Source organism: Pseudophryne corroboree, chromosome 2 (genome assembly GCF_028390025.1).
Source record: "Pseudophryne corroboree isolate aPseCor3 chromosome 2, aPseCor3.hap2, whole genome shotgun sequence".
In the NCBI taxonomy this organism is placed as follows: Eukaryota; Metazoa; Chordata; class Amphibia; order Anura; family Myobatrachidae; genus Pseudophryne; species Pseudophryne corroboree.
This window is the reverse complement of record NC_086445.1, coordinates 760563174-760577351: the sequence shown is the minus strand read 5'-3', so window position 1 is coordinate 760577351 and position 14178 is coordinate 760563174. Positions and strand designations below refer to the sequence as shown.

The 14178-nt window shown below is 38.1% G+C and overlaps 1 protein-coding gene across 1 annotated transcript; it reads right to left on the bottom strand.

Moving 5' to 3' along the window:
- Positions 1-875: 875 nt before the first annotated feature.
- LOC135047548 (potassium voltage-gated channel subfamily A member 2) lies at positions 876-13615 on the bottom strand. Its single transcript, XM_063955459.1, has 2 exons — positions 13161-13615; positions 876-12357 (listed from the first exon to the last, which is right to left on the bottom strand). The coding sequence occupies exon 2, from the start codon at positions 12219-12221 to the stop codon at positions 10722-10724; it is 1500 nt and encodes a 499-aa protein (XP_063811529.1). The 5' UTR covers positions 12222-12357; positions 13161-13615; the 3' UTR covers positions 876-10721.
- Positions 13616-14178: the final 563 nt, after the last annotated feature.

Below are 14178 nucleotides of genomic sequence, written 5' to 3'. Positions count from 1 at the left end.
ACACCCGTCTTCATGGGAAAGCCTCAAATATTTACTATCTGGAGAACTGCAGCTGATATAACCAATATCTGCTGCAATCCATCCGTTCCTGACAGCAGTTGCAGCCCCCTTAGTTTTCTATGGGGGATGCACTGCTGTCAGATTTACCAAGCTCTGTAATGCAAAGATTTACTGAGCTTGGCCCCACAGCTAATATTATCTGAAGATGACGTTAATAAGGTGTAGCCTATGGGTCACAGATTGCAAAATTAGACAACAGAGGGTTCCTTGGGAACCCTCCCCACCCTCCCCAAAAATGGCCCCTGTGGATTCATGGTCAGTAGTCCAAGCAAGTGCTGGAGTCCCGCTACTACTCTGAGAACATCACAGGGATGGGCTACTTTTGGAACCCTCGTCCCTGTGCGTGCCCTGTCATACATTCCAGAGAAATAATCGCATACTTCAGTGCAATTGTGGGCACTAATACTGGGCTTAATTCAGACCTGATCGCAGCAGCAAATTTGTTAGCTAATGGGCAAAACCATGTGCACTGCAGGGGGGTCAGATATAGCATGTGCAGAAATAGTTAGATTTGGGTGGGTTATATTGTTTCTCTGCAGGGTAAATACTGGCTGCTTTATTTTTACACTGCAATTTAGATTTCAGTTTGAACTAGTGATGAGCGGGTTCGGTTCCTCGAAATCCGAACCCCCCCGCACTTTACCCATTTTACACGGGTCTGAAGCAGACTCGGATCCTCCCGCCTTGCTCGGTTAACCATAGCGCACCCGAACGTCATCACCCCACCCAAATCTAACTCTCTGCACATGTTATATCTGCCCCCTTGCAGTGCACATGGTTTTGCCCATTAGCTAACTAATTGATGCTGCGATCAGGTCTGAATTACACCCATTGTGTCCAGATCACATTGCGTATGCCATAAATATTAAAAAGACGCCTGAGTAATCAAAAAAACATAAAACAATAGCTTTTTAGTTGCAATACATGCAGTGGCATTAACCGGTGGATGTAGTTTGAACGGCTATTCTCTGTATATATGTGTTTAGTTGCATACTTACTGCAGTCATAAATGGGTTCCGTATTATACAGCAGATTGACAGTCATTAGGCTAACAGTCCATAGGTCCACTTCATATGGTCGACATGCATTAGGTCGTCAGGTACAAAACATCGGCATAGTCTAAATGTTGACAGTGTTTAAGGTCGACAGGTTCAAATGGTCGACATGACAATGGTCGACACACATATGGTAAACAAAAATTGGTTGTTATTTTATTAACATTTATCATCCTTGCGGACTAGGATTGGTAATAGTAACATGTGCTGAGGGCAGCAGTAGTGGAGCGAGGCACCTTGCCTGAAGCGTGGTGAATGAAACGATCCCGTGAGTGGACACGTTTTCACTTTTTTGGCTTATATGTGGTTAAACATACTGAATGACACACATGTCAACCACTTTACTGTTGACCTTTTGTAGCTGTCGATCTTTTGTAGTGTCTACTTTTTTCATGTCGACCTATTGACTATCGACTTTTTGACCCAGTGTACTTAGCGCATGGTGACAATATGGGGCTTATCTAGTGACTGTCGACCTATTTCTGATAAACCCAATGATCCACCACCAGTCGTAAATATTAAACTTACTTGATAAAATTATGTAAGTAACACATTGAAACTGACCCATCTGTATGTGAAACAATTTAACTATAAAAAAGTACCTGTTTTAGGCTTATTGCTTGAGTTTTTCTTTACTTTGTTTCTGAATCAAACAGAACCCTCCTAGAGAAATCCTGCTTTACCCATGTCAGTGTACTGGTATGTTTCATTCAGACCATGTTGACATTCTGAACTTTCAGTGCTTTATATTTTGTACAGTTAATATCAGTGACATGCGGTAGGGTGAGGCAGGTGAGGTTGAGCCTTTCCTGTCATATTAACATATAAGCCAGAGTTTTGACTATATACAAAAAGTATAAGTATGTGAAAAATACAAAGAATATATTAGAAATATATTCTTTGTATTATGCTAATCATTTTTATAGTCAAAACTCTGGAGTAAAAAGTCTATGACAGATAAAACAGTGCCTCACCAGCTTATCTTTTCCGCACATCTCTGCTCAAAGCTCACCAAATTTCCAGTACATAATGCCCAGATAAACCCTTGGGCTCATATATTGTGTGTAAATTATACTTACCTACTTTTCCAAAATGGGCGGAAGAGAAGGCAAGTCTCCCAATTTCGGTGGCCCCCTCAATGTATAAAGTGGACGGTCTGGGCGGTTGATGACGCGATTCTCGCTGAATCGTGTAATCGTAGTCACACCCCTAGCTGTATAATGCCACCACGGCCGTCATGGCCACCACGCCCCCTCGTACCGTGGGGGGCTGAGGTATGGGGGGCGTTGTAATCCCTCCACCCCGCCCCTTTTGCCTCATCACACCCACTCACCAGCCTCCAACTGAGCCGACCTGGCTGCTCTCCCAGAGAGAGCAGCATATAAGTGAGCAATCATGGTGTAAATATAGCACTGGTACTAGCCAGAACCTCCAGAGTCATTTACCTCACCACATGTCCCTGGTATATATGCTTAGCATGTTTTACTCATTCAGACATACTTTACAGTATCCTGTGCACACACTGTACGAAAGTAAGGACACTGAGATAACACCAGGTACAACTCCCCTTCCATCCACCAAAATCCTTATTTAGCCCCTAACACTTTGTGCAAGGAAAGATTACAAAGAGCAGAAGATAATTTGTCAAACTGGGCGTCTTTATACACAAGCATCAATAGTATACATTAACATTTTTATATGTTAATTACATAAGTATACCTACAATGGACCAATATGGTATAAATAAATCTTACATATGGTATGTAAGAATAAAAATATTTCATTGTGTTTACAAATACATATGCATGGATTTATATATATATATATATATATATATATATATATATATATACCTATACAATACTGACATGTCTACATTTACTAAAAGAACAGGTTTTTCTCACATGTCTGTGATGTGAATGTTTTAACTGTGCAATACAGGAGACAACATACAGTATTAAACAAAATGATGAAATATGATTTACAACTGATCTATTTTTTTTTTCGACTTAAAAATAGGGCTCTATTTACCATACAGGTAACCTAGTTACATACCTATGGCAGTACTGTTCAGGTCAGCATAGACATGGGTTAATGATCTGTATGTTTTATTCACTCTATCATTTTGTTTATGTTTATACATTTTTATTTCATTTTTTTGCTACTTTTTATTCACCAGTTACCTATTGTTTCAACACAATAAAGAAGGAGGAGGCACTAGATAGAGGGGCCTGAATATGTAAGTTCAGCATCGACTCTTATTATGGAATACAATAATTCAGTAGATGCCTGCAGCTCTAAATTTGTTTTAGTATAATTTTAGGAAATACCTATGTACTATAACCAAGCACCAATTTTCATTAAACCCCATTTTAGAGTGTAATATAACTTTGTTTTGTTTATGGATACTATAAAATGCTACACTACTCATGCAGCTAAGCATATGCAACTATGAGAGATTCAGAGTAATGTGCAACTGGGAATGTAGGAGGAATTGTGGGATATGCAGAGTTGTGCATGCGCAAAGATTCATCTGAATTTAGACAAATATCTTGCACTAGGTTTGGACTGGTGCAAATGCACGCTTATAGTTCTGGTGGCTTCTATACTTTCAGAACTGCAATAGTGGTATAAGGGCAGTAGGGGCAGCACAGCGGCATAGATGCAATAAATTCTCCATAGAAGTGAAGATCTTTAACACAGTAGATTAAATGGAGCTATACAATAGCAAGTTACTTTCCCATGGTGCTTGTGCAGCTTTTAATGCGTTTTTCTGCTGCATGTGTGCTGCAAATCCATGTGATTTATTCTCCCATTATCCAATTTATTTGCCCATTGATCAAAGGGATTTGCAGCAATTGCCTAAAATAGCAGTGAAATATGTTAAGCCTGCACAAGCACCATGAAAAAACAAATCACTACCCTATAGCTCAACTCAAGCAACAGTGTTGATCAGAAAGCTGCTAATTACTGAATCGTTACGTCAATGTTACATTGTTGCAAGAAACGTGATATGAATTCTCAACAACTCAATTTAAGAAGTAAGAGTACATTTTCCTGCATGGATTCTGGGCTCAATATAACACAGATAAGTAAGAGAACGGGATCTGTTCAATTTGCCGGCTGTCAGGATCCTGGCAGCCAGGATACCGATGCTGGAATCCCAACAGCTGACAATGCCGCCAGGCGAAACCCCCGCAAAACAGGACTATTCCTACTCTGTGGGTGTCCATGACACCCACAGAGTGGGAATAGATACTGTGGTGAGCGCACTGAGCCCGTAGCGTGGGAAGCGCAGCAAGCCCACAAGGGAACTCCTAGAGCTCACCCAACTGCCGGCATTCTGACGGACGGGATGCCGCTGTCAGGATCTTGACAGCTGGCATTCCGTCCGTCTGTAAATGGTATGTATTCCAAGGGAACGATCACACTGCAAGATCCCACCAACAATGACTACTAAATGGTGAGCTGTAATGGGGATTGATTGTGGCTTCTGTGGAGATAAGACAGTAGGATGCTTGGAGACCTACAGTTTTCTGTCACCTTTTTGTGAAGTTTTGGAATTTAGATGTTGGCACGTAATGGCATTATTGACTTAAAGAAAATTTGTATTGTGGACAGTAGAAGAATATCTCTTGAATGGTGTGCATATAACTATTATTTACTAGTGTGATGTTTTTATGGATTTTCAGGGATTTTTTTGAATGTATGCCGGTGCTGTTTTCTAGTACATAGATTTTAGTTAGGTTCTTAGGGGCTGATTTAATAATGAGTGATATTCTTGTTATCTCTTGTTATGAATGATATATGGTGCCCCAGCCAATTAGCTCCTGTCATGTGTTTAAAAAAGAACAATTAGGAGCTTATTGGCTGGAGCACCATTTAGCATTTGTAATGCGTAACAACAAGAATATCACTCGTTGTTGAATCTGCCCCTTAGTGTAGTTTCAAATCCTCTTTTGCTGTTAACTCTAATTATTGCCCTGCTTAAAGGTTAAAATGCTTTGTTTAAAGATGCCTCAAATCATTTTTAAATGTAACACCTTAAAATGAAAATAGGTTGCATAGATAAAATGAAAAGATTCAGATGCAAATTTGCGAAGCAAAAATTTCAGGGATCACAAAATCATGATATTTATCTCAATGCCATATACAGTGGTATAATTTTATTCTAGTATGTTTAAGTTAACTATAAATGACAAGGGTTCTGACCTAACACACCCAAAAATATGATGTGTCTCACTACAGTATAGATAGCTTTAACACCCCTACATTAAACTGCAAAGCAATGTTTAAAAACACTTTTCTTAAATGAATATCTAAGCAGCAAGACCAGAGGAGGCCACTGTACAGTAACACCGAAAACCATTGTGATGCTGATTTACACACCATTCACTTTGTGTTACTGGCATTACACCTGAGGCAAATTGGGCATCCTAAAATAGTCTCTCTATACACCAATAAATGCTTCATGATCAGATGGGTTATGCCAGAGATAGGCAACCCTTGGCACCTGTACATTTGTGCTCAATAACAGGAAAGTCTATGTGAACTTATAATCAGGGTTGATAGAAACATAGAAACATAGAATTTGACGGCAGATAAGAACCACTTGGCCCATCTTGTCTGCCCCTTTTTTTAATCCTTTACGCAATCTCAACCCTTTTTGAACCTTAATTCTTTGTAAGGATATTGATATGCCTATCCCAAGCATTATTCCTTAAGCTGAAGTAAGGTGATCACATTGGGCACCAACATTTTAGGTTAATCGAAAAGAAAACACAAAAAAAACAGTGTGTCACTCATATAGGGCCCCAGGCAAGAATGAATTGTAACCCCTTTAGCACTTGTTTCTGATGTTAAAAGATGTTATGAACACAATCCTTTAGTTTAGCTTACCACTGTTTATAAAGGTATCTGGATAATAGGTCGACAGTCAATAGTTTGAGACCAAATGGTCAACATGGGTAAATGGTGGACAAATGATTGACATGAGTTTTTTTGAATTTTTATTGAATTTTTCAACTTTTTCATACTTTACCATCCATCCATCCATATGGACTACAATTGGGAATGGTAATCTATGCCAAGCACAGCGGTAGCGCAGTAGGGCACCCTGCCTGAAGCATTGCAATCAAAGCGGTACACTAGTTGGGATTCCATGTGCTGAAATCTAAAATTTGACACAAAAAAACCTGAAAAACTCATGTCGACCTTTTCATGTGTCTGCCATTTCCATGTTGACCTTTTCATTGTGTCAACATTGTGCATGTCGGCCATTTGGTTCGTCACAGACACTGTCAACATTTTGACTGTCTACCTAATATTCCATAACCATTTCTACAGAAACCCGTATGCTCTCTATAGATGGCGTAAGCAGTAAAATGGGGACTCGCCACAGTCTTTCCGACTTCAGCAAAGTCTTCCAGGATTTGATGAGGCCTTGCCTGTGTGGAGCAGTATGCATGTGCACAGATGGCTGTCACGTATGCACATTAGTCAGTAACTCAATGCCAGTAACAGTTGGCTGCCGGCAACACACAAGAGGAGGGGGACACAGCTGGACCTTGCCAGACAAATGATTGATGTTAAATACCAGAGGCATATTTGTTAGTATCACAGTAATACTAAACAAAATATGCCACTGGGAAATAGTATCGATGGTAAATGGAGCCCATAGAGTTTTATTTTTACTTGCATTGCTCCCACATTGAGTACCTGCCTCCCTGGGTATTAAAGTAACAAGTTGACCTGACAATTGGGGAATGTGTTTACTTATTTAAATTAACTGGAACACATCAAGTGTGCTTCTTACTTTGCATTGTGATGCTGATGTTAAGATGTGAGTGTGGCACTGCACTGTAGCATCACATCCACAATCCTAGTCTGTCACTGACACAGAGGAGCAACATCCTGCAGCATCACAGGCAGCACTTAGCCTTACATCCACCTTCTGTCCCTGATACCCCACCCAATATGCTCCCCACAAGGTAACAGGCGGAAAGGGGAGGTTAGAGCAGCAAGAGTAAAGGGTGCCAAAGGGTAAGAGGGCCCAGGATGCCAGGAACCCTTCCACAAGATTGAATCATAATCACTATTTACTGGCTATTGAGAAGATTAACACTTCTCAAAATACTGTAGTATTTCTTTCTGATGATAACTAAGTGCGAGAAAATGAAGTGTACAAACTGGGCACTATGGATGGTGTAATGGTTAGCATTACTGCCTCACAGAACTGAGGTCATGGGTTCAATTCCCACCATGGCCCTAACTGTGTGGAGTTTGGATATTTTCCCCGTACTTGCATAGGTTTCTTCCGGGTACTCCGGCTTCCTCCCACAATCCAAAAATATACTGGTAGGTTAATTTGATCCCAACAAAATTAACCCTAATGTGAGCGTGTGTGCATGTACATGTGGTAGGGAATATTGATTGTAAACTCCACTAGGACAGTGACCGATGTGAATAACTAAATATTCTCTGTAAAGTGCTGCGGAATATGTGTGCACCATATAAATAACTGGTAATAAATAAATAAAAATAAATAAACTCTGTATACCATTTATACTAAAATATAATTATTGGCGAGCATTCGACCTACAATTAAAGACATAAAATCCTATTTTCATTTTTTAGGTGTTAATTCTTCAACAATTTCAAAGTATAACTATAAACAATAAACATACCCTAAAATATAAGTTAATGCACAAAGGCACAAATGAAAGTGACCCATTTTACAGGGAAACACCTTTGATGTATTGTATAAGTATTCTATGCACTGAGATGTGCATTTAAAAGCTCTATTAGAATGTTATCTGCTTCAGTGCTGAGAGATTGTTTTCCAAGCACTGGCTTGTCATCAGGCATTCAATGGTTAAACTGTACACAAATGATATGGCAATAATTGCATAATTGGTTCAGAAATTACTAAAAATGGTAAATATTGGCAGATCTTGGGATTTGTAGCTACCAAAGGATTGTGCCAATTTTTTTCTACTTTGTTTTACTGACCTTTACTTCTAGGTTTTGTCAAAAATGTGGCTTATTATTATCAGTTTATTTGCAACAATGATTAACTTTCTGAATAGGTAATGTAACATTTGATATCACACTGTGCTTAATATATGCATAATACAGACATTGAAATTGACAATAATATCTAAAGCTTCTTGTAATTCATATTGTTTCTCAGAATATATATATTCTATTGCACCGTTAGATACATATTGGCATGTAATTGTATGTGGTTGTGTATTTAATGTGCTTGAATATACATACATGCATGAATAGATAATCTTTGAATAGACAGGTATTCATGTATCGCTCATACATATATAATTACATCAGTATAACCAATCTAATTGCAAAGGTAATACAATCCTGAATTGAAAGTGTCATAAAAAATTATCTGTTTCTTCTTTTATAAGTAAACATAATATGTTTTCTCTGTACAACTGTACCAACTTTCAAGAGACATTAATATTTATCGACTTGGATGTTTGGGAGTGCATATTAATTTGTATTTTATCAGTGTTCTCATATACCCATGCACTCTTATTCACATGTGTAAGCACATTTTTATATACATATGTAAATATATATATATATATATATATATACATAGATTTCTATACATTCCATAGTGCTTATACAGCTGCTTACATCTACAGACAATCAAAATATATGTCAATGGATGCCGTTGTTTATTTATTTATGACTAATGGAACACCCTTTCCTGTGTCCTTTGTTTCTGCCCGCTTCACTGTGGATGTTTAATTATTACTTACTTTTTCAATACAGTACATATATTTTCAAGCGTGACAAAGTTTCCCTGAAACATAAACACAATCCTTGGTGCAAGTATATTTTACCTACAGTTTGAACCTTATTTTAAAATGTACAATCAGTATGTCCCTTTTCCTGATTTAACTTCTGTATTCCTATAAGGAAATTATTCAAATAATACAATTGTAGAATAAATACTATTAACACTGATACAGCTACATAGATAGTTGGTTATTTTCTACTTAAGAAGAAACTGTGTATGTGTGTGTTTGCGTATTTGGCTATATATGTTGATAGAGTGTGCATGCAATATTATCCATGCATTATTCCTATTTCACAGTTATTAATTCATGAATGGAATGTAGGCAACATTATAATAGTGTGACAGAATATTAGAATTTCTAACAAAGGTTAGAGGAGACCTATTACACTTTATCCTGCAAGGTGTATCTCTCCAATGATTTGATACAGCAACACAGCATGAAGTTAGCGACTCCCACCAGTAGGATAACTGATGGCCTACAGTACAAAAGTTTTAAGGCTGACATTATCCACATTACAGAGAACTGCTGATAGACCAGATTGCTAGGAACAGTTAAGAACAATTAATAACATATGCATGCAGTTATTTTACATACAGTAGTGGTAAATGTGGGTTACCCTAATCAACCATGGTCTCATTGCAGTCCCATGTGATATTATTTAACCTTAGAAACAATTGCAGCATGTTGCCTTGACATCTAAGTGTGAAGGCTTCTTTTACATTTTCATACACCCTTTGGTCAATCTTCACCCTTGTTCTGGACATTTACCTTGATCAATAATGAAGTGGTCCCATAGCTAAGGAGCAGTTGTATATTTCCTGTTTCAGTGATTATAGCAATGACTACTGTATGTATACACTGTGTCTGCAGATTATAGTACATATTGACTTCCTGTTTAGTCGTGTCATACATCCCAGCATAGACACACTACAGTGGCAGCAAACTAGCTTATTAAAAAAATTTAAAAAATAAAATATCAGCATTTTGATATACAACAGAACCTTAACACAAAAATATATGTTCCTCGATAAAATATGGAAGGTATTTTTAAAAACAGCTATTTAATTATTAAAGCATGAAATGTTGGGCTGTACATATGTGCATTGATCATTTAAGTGCAATTTATGTTTACATCACTACAGGGTATGCTGAGCATATCCTATAGAAGATATTTTATAGCTATGATAATATTTATGGGGAAATTGGGAAGTACAATTCTTTGGAAACCATCATCTTTTCAGTTTAATCAACAGGTGCAGTTTTAACCCTGTCGGACCAATAATTGTTTGTGTCACTATAAAAGGTTACTGTCCTGTGCATTGCAGCCTGTTGCTGCTGCAGAACCTCTTGTGAAACATTACGGTCAACAGTGTTCTTCATGAAGTTATGCCTGTTTGTTTAGTCACAAGCTAAACATTGATTGGACACCTACAGTATGTATCCAAATAGATTGTACAGCGAGTTTCACTTCTTTCATCTATCCAGGCTGAGACGCCTTAGTATGTATACAAAGTGAGGCCTAGTGATTGCCTCAATCTTAGGTCATTTCAAATTTGTATACCATTTAGTCAAATATGCTACTAGATTGCTTTGGCCTACCAATGTTGTCAATAGATGTTCCGTGAGTTAGAATTCAGTTGCAGATGCATTAAAACATCACTTACACAACTATTGCTTTCCATGCAAATTGACACATCTAGAAAAGTATTACCTAGCAGATTATTGCATTGCTCAAATTCTGCAGCTGCCCCATACCCTTTTGCAAGGAGCAGGCCAGTCAAACGTCAGTGAGCATTTTGGTTATATTTACATAGTTTGTATTTCCTAAGGTGCAATTTGCAGTTTTTAAATTCTTCTCTCTAAAGTCTTCATTGCTATGATTAACTCCTTCTTGGATCTCCATGTAATCTGACTTACTCAGCGTGGAGGCACTTCTACTTTTTTGAAGGTCAGGGGAAGATGGGATCTTTGGACAGCTGGTTACTTGCAAATATTGTGCTTGTTCCTCACCTTCTGTCTCTCTGTGATAGAAGTAATTGAAGTTGGATACTATAACAGGGACTGGTAAGGCAATGGTTAACACGCCTGCAATTGCACAGAGGGAGCCTACTATTTTGCCACCTATTGTTGTAGGGACCATGTCTCCATATCCTACTGTTGTCATGGAAACCACGGCCCACCAGAAGGCATCTGGGATGCTGGGAAACTGAGATTCTTTCTCATCAGCTTCTGCAAAATACACAGCACTGGAGAAAAGAATGACACCAATGAAGAGGAAAAATATTAAAAGGCCTAATTCCCTCATGCTTGCTTTGAGTGTCTGACCTAAAATCTGCAGTCCCTTTGAATGTCTGGAAAGTTTGAAGATCCTAAATACTCTAACCAGTCTTATAACTCGAAGAATTGCTAAAGACATTGCTTGCTGACCTTGTTGCCCATCTTCAGTTTTTTCTGCCAGTTCTGTACCTAGGGTTATAAAGTAAGGAATAATAGCCACTATATCAATAATGTTCATAATATTGGTAAAAAATCCAGCTTTACTTGGGCAGGCAAAAAAACGAACCAAGAACTCAAATGAGAACCATATAATACAAAGTGTCTCAACAATAAAGAATGGGTCTGTGAATGTATTAGAAGGTTGATATCGGACTGTACTGTTGGAGTATGGGTAATAATTGACAGCACTCCCATGCATGTCCTCATTTTCATCTCTAAAAACAGGCAATGTTTCAAGGCAAAAACTCACAATTGAAATTAATATCACCATAACAGATATAATTGCTATAATCCTGGCTGGGCCAGAGCTTTCAGGATATTCAAAGAGAAGCCACACTTGTTTCTGGTACTCATTATCTGGCAAAGGGCGTTCCTCTTCCTTTATATATCCCTCATCCTCTCTAAAGATCTCCATGGCTTCTTCACCGAGTTCATAGAACCGTATTTCCTCTGAGAAGATATCCAAGGGCACGTTCACAGGTCTCCTTAACCTCCCACCAGATTGATAATAGTACAGGATGGCATCGAAACTTGGTCTATTCCTGTCAAAAAAATATTCATTCCTCAATGGATCAAAGTATCTCATCCTCTTTTTAGGATCCCCCAGTAATGTTTCTGGAAACTGGGATAAGGTCTTCAGCTGAGTCTCAAATCGAAGTCCTGAAATATTAATAACGACTCTCTCACAACATTCATGATCAGGGTCAGGATCATAACTGTCCTGTGGGTGTCCTGGCAAAGCGGATGCTTCATCTGAGGGATCTCCAGTGGCAACTGTCATAGTTAGGGACCAAATAAGTATACAGCCTGGTTCTTCTGTTTGGCTGTTGGGAAGTAACCACAGTGAGAAAGTGGAGATATATTGGTGCTCAGGATAGGAATGGATTTCTGTAAATGAGAGGTGTATAACCTCTCACCTAGAAAAGAGGAGAAATAGTTACAATATGCGTCATTTCTTTCTATACTACCACACCTGAGAGGTTGCTAGAGATGCTTTGCACAGAAATCCTCAGAGGAGACATGGGGCACTAAGAAGATTAAGGCTAAAATGCTCTATAAATCAATGCATATAACTCTTTAGGTAACAATGGTATGCATCCTCATCATGTATGGGCACATAATATGCAGCATTTTAGGGCAGGATTTTACTGCTCTCCTATTGCTCTCAACTGATATGAGATCCCAGGAGCTATACATTACAAGGACAGAAGCGTGATACCAAATATGCTTCCTGTATGCAGCACTGTATATAATTAGTCTTGTCTACACTGACACAGGCATAGCAGTGTCTGATCGCCTACATGATGTACACGTTCTAAAATAATAAACAAAAGTGTACAGGTATAAATTATTATTTCAAATTAGGAACATCTATATAGACGGCAAAATCACACTTTACAGCATTGCATAATGGGGTTCTTAATTGCTTCATCAGGAAATGTTTACACCTTAAAGAGTAATGACAGACATTAAGAATGTTAAAATAAGATAAGGATCAGCGAGTTTTGTTTTGTGTGTGTGTATATATATATATATATATATATATATATATATATAAATACATCTTAAAAAAGTATACCAACAAGTGAAACATGTAGCCGATGCCGTCTTTAAAGGAGTTAAACATGCAATACAGTGATAATAAAATGTCTGATAACAATATGTCTGTTAAATTAGAAACACTGACAACCTGTGTGAAAACATTGATACAAGACGTTACCTTAAGATACAATCCTCCAGGTTTCTTAGTAACCGGTCTAGGTAGAATCAGTTCTCCAGGGAATACAATGACGAATAACAGGTTTTCTGGCATCCTATAAATTTGTTTGTCCTAATACTTCAAAAATATTTAATCAGCTGATGCTAAAACGGGGGATTTCTTGATAAGAGGAGCTCATTGTTCTTGAAGTGAAAGGACAGGATTAGTCTGGCAGGTTCTCTTACTTGAAAGCCTGTTTAAAGCATATAATGTAATGGATGGGAGATGCTAAGCTCAGCACAAAAAAAAAAAATCTTGAGTCCTCAGGAGGTGTGACGTTGCCTGGTGGTGAGGACTAAAAAATAAGAGCTAGGTAAAGCTGGTACATCATGAAACATCTGCAGAGACCCAGTTTCCAGATGCAGTAGTCACACAGCCATCCCCCTTGTCAGCCTGCGTTATGATGCTTCGCTATTCTGCACTGCAACAAAACAAGAGGCAGCATTCACAGCACATCCCACATTACAGGGAGAGCTGAGTAGATGCAACATAGGAATTCACGTAGCATAGAACATCTCAGTATGCAGGAACATATACATAAGACATACTGTACATATGTGTGTTTGTATACATATATCTACATCTGCATGCTAAAGAAATGCACAGTTGTTACATTCTTTATATTGTTAAAAAAAATGTTACTTGTATTGACCCTTTGAATGAGGATTCAAACTAATATCCCCTTTCAGAAACCATTCTCTATGACTACAATGTAACCTTGGAAGCAGGATGCAGCTCTGCAGTATGGAGTTTTCATCATTAATCTTTTAACTTTTACATGCCCAGAGAGCAAATGCAGAAGGTGCTCTACAAGTGTAATCAGTATAATAAAGCAGACAGGCATAGTGTCTTTCATTGTCAGTAGCCATTCATAATAAGTCATTGCCATTTTATATTTAGCATTATAAGTATTTGTGGGTGCATCGGCCATTATTAAAGGAGAAAATACTGTTACTTTTAACATGTCATACCTCAATGC

What these genes read in the sequence shown, in the direction of transcription:
- LOC135047548 (XM_063955459.1), bottom strand. Translation starts at nt 12,221, where the DNA reads ATGACAGTTGCCACTGGAGATCCCTCAGATGAAGCATCCGCTTTGCCA.